Below are 12,469 nucleotides of genomic sequence, written 5' to 3' on the forward strand. Positions count from 1 at the left end.
CCGAATCTCCTTCACTTGACTGTTCTTAACCTGTTTTTAAAACTCCAGGTTACCATGTGGTTTGGTTTGCTCTACCTATAACTTTGTCAAAAAATCAATGTTTGTTACATGGTATTCACCACAACTTAGTGAAAAACAAATTTAAAAACTTGTTTTTCCGCCTTTAAAAACCTATTATGCATGTTTACACATTTTTTTAAATTAACTTTTTTTAATAATCTAGGACTAAGGACCGTGGAGGGTCACATGCATGACTATTTTTCTGTGGGTTATAAGGTAAGAACATTTTGCAAGAGTATCCAATCTATAACCTAAACTTTAAATACAAAGGACAGCTGCTTAAGCAGCAAAGGGGTTATTAGGCCTCTGGTCCCCACAAATTGAGATCAATTTTACAATTTTTCTTTAATTTCATGCTTATATCTACTTAACCTACTACACGCAGAGTAATGTTTGTTCGACTTGACCAAATTACGGACAAAAAAAAAACAACAAAAAACAACAAAGGTTTCTAAATCTTTTTGTAAATCTTCAAAGTAATTTTGTAATTTTCTAAATCTTTTTGTAAATGTAAATCTTTCAAAAGTTTTTGTAAATCTTCATTATCTTTCAAATCTTCATTGACAACACTCGTAAAGATTTTTTTTTCTTTTTTAAAGTTTAATTTTTAATTTTTAATTTTTAATTTTAATTTTAAATTTTAAATTTTTAAATTTTACAATTTTTCTTTAATTTCATGCTTATATCTACTTAACCTACTACACGCAGCGTAATGTTTGCTCGACTTGACTAAATTACGAACAAAAAAAAAACAACAACAAATGTTTCTAAATCTTTTTGTAAATCTTCAAAGTAATTTTGTAATTTTCTAAATCTTTCTGTAAATGTAAATCTTTCAAAAGTTTTTGTAAATCTTCATTATCTTTCAAATCTTCATTGACAACACTCGTAAAGATTTTTTTTTTTTCTTTTTTAAAGTGTGGGATACAGGGCTGAAGTTACTTCCCTGTTATAGAATTAATTTTATAGAATATTTATAATATATAGAATAATTTATAGAATATTACTTCCCTGTTATAGAATTGTTTTAAAATAGCATCCTCTAAAAAACTTAATATTTCGATTTGCTCATTTTTTTTTATTTTTTAGGCAAAACAAATGACGGCAAAGTGATTTCTGTCAAGAGAATACAACTTTTAGGATCTTTGAAAATACAAAGGAAAAAGCACTCCAACAAAATTAAACAGTATTACTCTTCTAATGGAAAACGGAAGTTCTGAAACATTTGTCAAACTTTATACCCAACGGAAACAATATTCAACGGAATAATATGGAAGGCTTTTAACTTGAAAGAACATGATGTATTTTACATTTTAGCCAAAATAGAAAGTATTTGTGAGAGGAAAGAAAATGTTGTCCTTCCGTTCTTAATGATTTTGGGCTATTTTTGGGGAGTAAAAAGTAATATATAATGTTTTTTTTCGACATTAAATAAATCAAGAACTTTTTAGTATTTTTTCCTTTTTTCGTCTTTTTTTGCATATATATATATATATATATATATATATATATATATATATATATATATATATATATATATATATATATCTATATATGTATATATATATATATATATATATATATATATATATATATATATATATATATATATATTTATATATATATATATATATATATCTATCTATATATATAAAAATAAGTTGTCTGTGTGTGGATCTGTGGATGGATCAGGTGACGTCATGTTTGTTCGCATATGACGTCTGAATTATTTCACACTAATACAAAAAAAGAAAAAAACTAAAAAAGGTAAAAACTACAAAAAAAACTAAAAAGAAAAAAAAACTAAAAAAGCTAAAAAACTAAAAAAAACTAAAAAAAGGTAAAAATCTAATAACTAAAAAAAAACTGAAAAAAATAAAAAAAGGCAAAAACTACAAAAAAAAATAAAAACTAATAAAAAAACTAAAAAAGCTAAAAAACTAAAAAAACTAAAAAAAAACTAAAAAAAGGTAAAAAACTAAAAAAAACTAAAAACTAAAAAAGAAAAAAACTAAAAAAAAAGGAAAAAACTGAAAAATAAAAGAGAAAAAGAAAACTAAAAAAATATGAATAAATATATATAAAAATAAGTTGTTTGTGGGTTATGTCTGTCTGTCTGTCTGTCGAGTGACGTCGTGTTTGTCCGCATATGACGTCTGAATTATTTCACACTAATACAAAAGAAGAAAAAAAACTAAAAAAGGTAAAAACTACAAAAAAAAACTAAAAAGAAAAAAAACTAAAAAAGCTAAAAAACTAAAAAAAACTAAAAAAGGTAAAAAACTAAAAACTAAAAAAAACTGAAAAAACTAAAAAAAGGCAAAAACTACAAAAAAACTAAAAACTAATAAAAAAACTAAAAAAGCTAAAAAACTAAAAAAACTAAAAAAACTAAAAAAAAGGTAAAAAACAAAAAAAAAACTAAAAACTAAAAAAGAAAAAACTAAAAAAAAGGAAAAAACTGAATATATATATATATATATATATATATATATATATATATATATATATGTTTTACGTAGTTAAAAACATATATATATATATATATATATATATATATATATATATATATATATATATATATATATATATATATATATATATATATATATTCACAGGTGGGACATAGGGACACAACTACAATGGCGCGTAACTAATATGGCGCGTAACGACTTACGCGCGCGGGGTGGCTTGGGGGGGTACGCGAATCGCCCCCACCAACTAGGTGTTGGGGTGGCGCGAAGCGCCACCCCAACAGCTAGTATATATATAAAAATAAGTTGTCTGTGTGTGGATCTGTGTGTGGATCAGGTGACGTCATGTTTGTCCGCATATGACGTCTGAATTATTTCACACTAATACAAAAGAAGAAAAAAACTAAAAAAGGTAAAAACTACAAAAAAAACTAAAAAGAAAAAAAAACTAAAAAAGCTAAAAAACTAAAAAAAACTAAAAAAAAATGTAAAAATCTAATAACTAAAAAAAAACTGAAAAAAATAAAAAAAGGCAAAAACTACAAAAAAAATAAAAACTAATAAAAAAACTAAAAAAGCTAAAAAACTAAAAAAACTAAAAAAAACTAAAAAAAGGTAAAAAACTAAAAAAAACTAAAAACTAAAAAAGAAAAAAACTAAAAAAAAGGAAAAAACTGAAAAATAAAAGAGAAAAAGAAAACTAAAAAAATATGAAATAAATATATATAAAAATAAGTTGTTTGTGGGTTATGTCTGTCTGTCTGTCTGTCGAGTGACGTCGTGTTTGTCCGCATATGACGTCTGAATTATTTCACACTAATACAAAAGAAGAAAAAAAACTAAAAAAGGTAAAAACTACAAAAAAAAACTAAAAAGAAAAAAAACTAAAAAAGCTAAAAAACTAAAAAAAACTAAAAAAAGGTAAAAAACTAAAAACTAAAAAAAACTGAAAAAACTAAAAAAAGGCAAAAACTAAAAAAAAACTAAAAACTAATAAAAAAACTAAAAAAGCTAAAAAACTAAAAAAACTAAAAAAACTAAAAAAAGGTAAAAAACAAAAAAAAACTAAAAACTAAAAAAGAAAAAACTAAAAAAAAGGAAAAAACTGAAAAATAAGAGAAAAAGAAAACTAAAAAAATATTAATAAATATAAAAAATATAAATATAAATATAATATAAATTAGCAATCAACAAAGCACCGAGACACAAATGACGACCGGGACACAGGGAGTATAAATGACGACCAGGACATAAGTAAAAAAAAAAAAACTAAAAAAACTAAAAAAATGGTAAAAACTACAAAAAAACTAAAAACTAATAAAAAAACTAAAAAATCTAAAAATCTAAATAAACTAAAAAAGAAAAAAAAGAAAAAAGGAAAAAAATAAAGGAGAAAAACAAAACTAAAAAACGAATGTATATACAGACCGGGACACCGGGATACAAATGACGACCGGGACACAGGGAATATAAATGACGACCGGGACACAGGGACACAACTACAATGGGGACGCCGGGGGGCACAGGGGGATATAAATGACGACCGGGACACCGGGACACAAGGAATATAAATGACGCCCGGGACACTCAAAGAGAAATCACAGACTGGAACACCGGGACACAAATGACGACCGGGACACAGGGAATATAAATGACGACCGGGACACAGGGACATAACTACAAAGGGGACGCCGGGGTGCACAGGGGGATATATAAATGACGATGGCGACTCAGGGAATGGTCGATTAGCAATCACCATCAACAAAGCTCAAGGGCAATCATTAGAATCATGAGGTATAGATCTGAATACGGATTGTTTTCCCATGGACCATTATATGTTGCATGTTCAAGAGTCGGTAAACCTGAAAATCTATTTATATGCACAGACAATGGGACAGCAAAGAATGTTGTATATTCGCAAGTTTTACGTAGTTAAAAACATATATATATATATATATATATATATATATATATATATATATATATATATATATATATATATATATATATATATATCTATCTATATTCACAGGTGGGACATAGGGACACAACTACAATGGCGCGTAACTAATATGGCGCGTAACGACTTACGCGCGCGGGGGGGCTTGGGGGGGCGTGAAGCGCCCCCACCAACTAGGTGTTGGGGTGGCGCGAAGCGCCACCCCAACAGCTAGTATATATATATATATATATATATATATATATATATATATATATATATATATATATATATATATATATATTATATATATATATATGTATATATATATGTATATATATATATATATATATATATATATATATATATATACATATATATATTATATATATATATATACTGGAATGAACTGGAGACTGAAACCTCAATACAGAAGAAGATGAAACTGAAAAAGCAACATCAGACCCCACACAGTGGGTTAGTAACAAAAGGCAAAAGGCTATAAGCAAAAGAAAGACATTTGTTAATCCACAATCAGAGAAAGTTTTTGGTAGGAAAGGAGAGTGAAGGAAAGTTTGTGTAAGCTCTTATGTAAATGCTTTATCAGTCATTATGTGAGAAAAGAAATTTATGAGGACTTCTGGAAACTCGATGCACAAGAGAGGAAAATGTCCTACTTGAAAACTGTGAAGTTTGATAAAAAGCAACGGAACGCAAAGGCAGAAACTCGAAGAAAAGTTTCCTGGAGATATTATTATGCAGGAAAGAAGAGACAGGAAAGACAGGAAAGCATTATACAGGAAGACAGGAAAGAAAAGAAAAGAAGAAAGGAAAGAAAAGAAAGAAGACCGAGACAGGAAAGAAAAGAATTGTACAGGAAAGACAGGAATAATAATATATTATTATTACAAGAAGAGTTTGTACAAATTATTTTCCTACAACTCTTGATATTCCCAAACAACGAACATACTATTCTCAGAAGGATAGCAGGACAACTGATATAGGCACGCCTAGACAAAAACAAAGGAAGAAGACGCTAACACAGTAAAAAAGTATATTGATACCTTTCCAAAAATTTAGTCTCACTACCCCAGATCAGACTCAATGAAAGAATATTTATATATAACTTTGAATGTTTCTAAATTGTATAAACTTATTTAGAAGTATCTAGTGACGAAGGGAATACTTCAGTATCTTCTAGAATTCACAGGAATAATTTAAACCAAAATTACAATGTGGGCTTCCATAAGCCCAAAAAGGACTTATGTGACATATATGCGTTTTCTTTAAATCAAGGACTAATGCGGACATTGGGAGTGTTTTTTTTAAATATTATTAATTCAATTTAGTTAATTTGCTGTTTGGATTTTGTTATGTAAATTTCCTATGGCACACGGGCTTTTTCTGAAATAGATTATGATTATTATTATTATTATTATTATTATTATGAAGAGAAATGTATTGTATTGCAAAAAGCATGGAATTTAGCTGTAAGAACCCAAAATGAAGAGTGTTAAACGACATACCATTAGCAGGGCTGAGACTAAAGAGGAGAGATAAAAGGATAGGGCTAATAGTTCCTCGATGTTTTGTGCTTTGACCTTGAAAATGTGTTTGTGCTTCCTCGCGGTAATACTTTATCATTTTTTTAAAACAAAATATTGCAACCTGTAACTTGACCGGGGTATTCTCTTATCAACGGACTTCTGGGAATGCATAAAAGAGTACTGTGTAGCGCAACCTGAAACAACTGCAGGTCATGGAGCTAACGAAATAGGAAGTGGTGTTATCAAAATGGTTGAAAGCATTCTATATAGCTATCCTAACGTTTCTGAGATAACAATTAGTTGGATTTATGTGTGCCCGAGAACCGAAAGTCATTCTTGAGCCTCCCTGTGCAAGATGTACTATGTAAGCACCCTAGACAGTTGGAAGTACTCATGAAATACTGTGAACCAGGTGACTCGAGCATACAGGAAGTATATACAGTCCACAGTCGTATTGAAAGAAGTCCGAATTATCAAGAAGAACATTCAACACTTGACTCAAACAGCGAAAAAAAGTCAACAGAAAGCACCCATACCTCATTCCTCAAATGAACAAAGTGTAGATAACTTCGAAGACCAAACTGCCTTTCCATGACGAAAGTAAAACAGTTCAAAATAGGGATGATACCTTTTTATTGACAGTGAAACATAAAATTATTTAACTGGATATTTCGAACACATATACAGTGTTCATCATCAGCAGTAAAACATCATCAGCAGAGTTTTACTGCTGATGATGAACACTGTATATGTGTTCGAAATATCCAGTTAAATAATTTTATATTTCACTGTCAATAAAAAGGTATCATCCCTATTTTGAACTGTTTTACTTTTGAACAAAGTGCTGAATTTTCAGCAAGCCCCGAAGATCTATAGATACGCTAATATTCTATTTTCCAAAGTTAAACAGCTTCAATTTACACAAAGCTACTCGAAAAGAATCGACCACAAACAGTCATGTTCAAAAGTGTTTTATTGTTTTAAAAATAGTTGAGTTGTGAGAAAGAGTCAAACTTTAGCGTACAGAGTGGGATATTGATGAGGGGACTGCCCCTTTCATATACAGACTTATTTTTGTTTGTTTTAAGTTTTAATCTTGCTCCTTACTTTCAGTTAAAAAAAAACTTGTTTTTTCTATTTTATTTCTGAACGGTTTTGAATTAATACAGGTTTTGATTTTGGCTCGACGTATATGAATAATTAAAACGAAATTTGCATGTTAATTTTAATCTTTTTGGCTAAATGGCTTTCTCAAAGTGTTTATCGGACGGTTTCGAGAAAAAAAGGGGCGGGAGAGGGGGCCTAGTTGCCCTTTTTTTGGTCATTTAAAAAGGCCACTAGAACTTCTCATTTTATTTATGAATGTCTTTATTAGCAATAAATATACTTAATTAACATCATAAACTTACGCAACAAATTTCTATATTCGTATATTTTTATTACGTATATAAGGGGGTTTGCCCCCCGTCAATAACTAGCTCTCTACACCATAGTTTTATTGTGTTCCGATTCTTTAAGAATGACCCCTGAATCACAAAAGCCGTTTAATTAGAATGAAAAAAACTATATTATAAAATACTTTAGCGTAAAGAGCGAGGTATTGAGGAGGGGACGAAACCCCTCATATGCGTAAAAAATTCTGTTTGTTCTAAGTTTTAATGTTGCTCCTTACTTTCAGTTGAAAAAATTTGTTTTTTTTCTATTTAATTTCTGAATGTTTTTAAATTAATGCAGGTTTTGATTTTGACTCACCGTACATGAATAATTAAAACGAAATCTGCATATAAATTTCACTTTTTTGGTTAAATGGCTTTCTCAAAGTTTTGATCGGACGATTTTGGAAAAAAGGGGTGGGAGAGGGGGCTTAGTTGCCCTCCAATTTTTTTAGTTACTTAAAAAGTGCACTAGAACTTCTAAATTTTATTTTAAGAACGTTTTTCATTAGTAATAAATATACGTAAATTACAAATTAACTTAAGCAATAAACATTTATATTTGTATATTTTTATTACATATATGAGGGGTTAGCCCCCTCGTCAATACCTCACCCTTTACACTAAAGTTCAAATTTTGTTCCAATTCTTTAAGAATGACCCATGAAGCACAAAGGCCGTTTAATTAGAATAAATAGCTCTTTTGCGCTAAAAATACTTTAGCGTAAAGAATGAGATATTGATGAGGAGACGAACCCCCTCATATACATAAAAATTTCTCTTCGTTTTAAGTTTTAATGTTGCTCCTTACTTGCAGTTGAAAAAACGTATCTTCATATTTAATTTCTCAATTTTAGTTTTTAAATATTGCAGGAGAATCCAGCCCCCCCCCCTTTATGGAAATCCTCTTCCCCCATGATAAATTCCTCCATGGAAAGATACTCTCACGTAACCCTCTCCCCACCACCAGAAAAATCCCCCCGTGAAAACGTCTTGATACTTCCCAATAACCACTATATATATGTATATACAATGGGCAAAGATCATAACTTGCAGCCCCTCCTCCGGGGACTGTGAGGAATTAAGTCGTCCTCAAAGACATAGTTATCAAGTTTTTTGAATATGCTGAACAAAATGGCTATCTTGAAATTTTGATCCAATGACATTGGGGAAAAATGAGCGTGGGAGGGGGCCTAGTTGAAATCGTGTTTTTTGGATCATTTAAAAATGGTAGTAGAGCTTGTAACTTCTGTTATAACGAGCCCTCTCACGACATTCTAGGGCCACTGGATCGATACGATCACCCCTGGGGAAAAAAACAACAAAAAAACAAAATACAAATAAACACGCATCCGTGATCTTTCTTCTGGCAAAAAATACAAAATTCAGTAATTTTGCAGAAAGGCGCTTGAAACTTCTACAGTAGGGTTCTCTGATACGCTAAATTTGGTGGTGTGATTTTCCTTAAGATTCTATGGCTTTTAAAGGGATGTTCTCCCCTTTTTCCGAAAATAAGGCAAATTTTCTCAGGCTTGTAACTTATGATGAGTAAGACTAAATTTGATAAAACTTATATATTTAAAATCATCGTAAAAATGTGACTCATATTATTGTATGTACTGGAAAACGACTAGATTTCCCCCTTATATTTTGAAAAGTGCATATTTCCCCACATTTTCGTGAATTTACACCCCTACCGTTGCTTTAGAGCCTCTAACTGAGCTTTACTACAGCTTTTTGATGGAAAAACTACTTACTTTGTAGTCTATCCTAGAATAATCAGCTATAACCACAGGTATATCCAGCCTATTTCCAAGTGTTTCAGCCAATGTAAGATGTTCTGATGAGAAAAGTAAAAATATATCAGGCTGGTGTATTTCCAAACTCTTACAAATCATATTCACCACGTCAGTGTTATTTTTAGGAAGACTTAGAAAGTCAGCACTTATTAATCTACTGTTTTCCTCATCTGTATCAATTACAGTTGTTACCTTGTTATAAGTTTTAACCATATTTTGATAATTATCATCGGAGAATGCAGCTAGTATTCGCAAATTTCCATCACTAACTTTCAGCCATACAGAGAAGAAAAGAACCCACAACATATCTAGTATTTCAATTTTGATTGGCAGTATTCCAATTTTTGGTGTACTCTAGCATTCTCAAAATACTCTAAAATTCCATAATTTTCACATATCTTGGAGGTTCGATAACTCTTTACAGGCGGTTTCCTAGTATCAACTGCTTTCGTGTAAAACTGAAAGGAACCGAAAGCACTTGCTTCTCTGTCTCAATCAAAGAAAGAAAACAGCGCAAGTTTCGAGATGGTTACTGGGAGCTTTTTCAGCATCAGTATATTTAAACACCCTAAATTTGTGATTTTTGAATATATGAAGTATTTGTACTCTTTTTTGTGCAGATTGAAAACTATGCAAAAGCCAGCAAGCTAGAAACGGAAGATGTTTCCAGAATAGTTTTGGAATTGTAAGGATTCATTTAAACTAAAAAGGAAATAAGAATCTGTATTTAAAATAAAAATAAGATAAAAATAAATCTTGATAATATATCAAATGATAACAATCGTGTAATGACCGAAAGAAGACAAGTGATTTTTCCCCAAATACATCCGATAACAATTTTGAGATAGCCATTTTGTCAAAAATAGTTCAAAATCAGATAATAAAAACTTTGAAGTCAACACAAACCTTTAAAGCCTGGGGGCAAGTGTTTTAAGTCATGCCCTGAAGGCATATAGGATTCTTATGTAAGGGAAGGTCTTATAAGCTTCATAGGTGGCTCATTTGATTGGAAATTGAAAGTTCTAGTTACCTTTTTGTGAGCCGGAAGGGATCGGAGGGCATCTACCCCCCCCCCACCCACACACACACACTCTCTTTTCCACGAATGCATCCGATCAAAATTGTGAAATTGCTAGTTTGTTTGAAATAGTCCAACAATCACATAATAAAATCCTTGGAGTCAACACCCTCCCTAGATCTCGGGGGAAAAGTTGTAACTCATGCTCTGGGGGATATAAAGTTTTTATGGAAGAATTGGGCATATAAACCTCGGATGGGACCCACATGATTAGAAATTGAAATATCTCTCTAGGATCAAATTTTCTAGGAACAATGGGCAACTTGTATAACTTACAGCCCATCTCCTGGGGGCTGTGTGGGTTAATTCTCTTTTCTAGGATCAAAAGTGATCTGATTACAGCTGGTCCCCCACCCTGCCAAAACTCTTTTCCCCAAACACCTCTGCTTGAATGTTTTAAAGCCATTTTGTACAAAATAGGACAAATATCATATGACAAAGACTTTGGGGATATCACAGCCCACCAAAATCAGGGGGCAAGATGTAAATTATGCCCTGGTGGCGTATAAGGTTATTATGGAAGGGATGGTATTATAAACTTTGGAAGAGGCTCATCCGATTGTAAATCAGAATTTCTAGTGGCCTTTCTAAGAGTCAAAAGTGATCAGAGGGCAACTGCCCCCACACAAGGCCCCTTTTTCCCCAAATGCATCCAATCAAAGTTTTGAGGTCGTCATATTGTTCAAAATAGTTTAAAGATCAAATAACAAAATCTCAGGGCTCAACAAAGCCCCCTAGAGACCAGAGAAGTGTTGTGAGTTATGCCTCTGGGGTAGATAACTTTTTTTGTAAGTGGTAGCCGTATAAACACGAGGGATTGCTCATTTGATTGGAAGTTTAAATTTCTATTTATCTTTTTAAGAGTCATCAAAAGTGATCGGTGGGCATATATCCTCCCCGCTCTTTTCCCCAAATACATCCGATCAAAATTTTGAGATAGCCATTTTTTTTAATATTCCCACGATCAGATGACAAATCTACGGGGTCCACTTGCCTCTTCCCCGAAACCTGGGGGAAGGGTTGTCACTTATGCCACAGGGGCAAAGGTGGTCGTATAAACTTCAGGGGAGACTCCAATGATTAGAAATTGAAATTTCTTGCTCCCTTTTTCAGAGTCAAAAGTGATCCGATGCCAACTAGCTTCCCCCTATCAACCCCAAGGCCAAAAGGCTCCAATTTGTTCCCTCCAGAGGCATTTCATATGCAAGGGGTGGTGTTATAAACTTCGGAGGGGACCCATTCAATTGGAAATACGACGTTCCAGTTCCCTTTGTATGATTTAAGCGTGATTGGAGGGCATTATGCCCCCACCATCTTTACACACCCTCTTTTCCCAAAACGTATCCAATTAAAATTTTGAAGTGGCTTTTATGTCCGAAATAGTCAAGAGCTGAAGTAATTAAAATAATTATTCTTCGGGTTTCGACAAAACCTCTCACTGCCCCAGGGTAAGGGCTGTAATTATGCAAGCTGTCCATTGCTCATATATAAGATTTTTTATCGAAGGGATAATCTTATAGACTCTGGAAGAGCCCCATTCGATTTAAATTAAAAGTTCTATCTCCATTTTTTTAATTCAAGAGCACTAAGACGGTAGGCAAACTCCCCCCCCCACCTTCATTTTCTAAATGCTTTCGATCAATATTTTGAGTTAGCGTCCGAATGTCAGATAGCTATGTTTCTGAGTTTGAACCCTCCCCCTAGTTCTATGGGAAAGGCATGTACGCTATGCTAGCAGCCCAAAGTTAACATATAAAGCTTCTATGGAATGCGTGGTTGTATAAACTTTGAAGGAAGTTCGTTCGATCGGAAATCAAAATTTATTGTTTCCTTTTTAAGAATCGAAAATAATTAAAAATTAAAGCCCCCCCCCCCCCTGTGCTTTTCCCCAAAAGGCATCTTATAAAATTTTTGAAATTGCCATTTTGTTCAAAACAGTCCTATCTTCAAATTACTATAACTTAGGGGCTGAGAAATCCTCCGTAGCCCCCAGGGAAAGGATTGTAAATTTTGTAAGTTGCTCATTACTAGAATATAATTTTGTATGGACGGGGTGGTCGTAATAACTTTGGAGGAGGCTCACTTGATTCGAAATTTAAATTTTTAGTTCTTTTTTTAAGAGTCAGAAATGATCAATGG

At 31.9% G+C, this 12,469-nt stretch overlaps 1 protein-coding gene across 6 annotated transcripts in view; it reads right to left on the bottom strand.

Annotated features, from left to right (window-relative positions):
• LOC136032754 (uncharacterized) overlaps positions 1 to 12,469 on the bottom strand; it is a 112,139-nt gene that overhangs the window by 36,674 nt on the left and 62,996 nt on the right. For 3 of the 6 annotated variants that reach the window (XM_065713101.1, XM_065713097.1, XM_065713096.1), the window contains one exon: positions 9,211 to 9,293. The exons of the other annotated variants lie outside the window; for them this stretch is intronic. Coding sequence is in view for 2 of the 3 variants with exons in the window: in XM_065713097.1 (XP_065569169.1) it covers positions 9,211 to 9,293 (83 nt within the window). In the remaining variant the exon portion in view is untranslated. The remainder of the gene's footprint in view (positions 1 to 9,210; positions 9,294 to 12,469) is intronic. 6 annotated transcript variants of the gene reach the window in all.

This window comes from Artemia franciscana, chromosome 11, assembly GCF_032884065.1.
Source record: "Artemia franciscana chromosome 11, ASM3288406v1, whole genome shotgun sequence".
NCBI lineage: Eukaryota > Metazoa > Arthropoda > Branchiopoda > Anostraca > Artemiidae > Artemia > Artemia franciscana.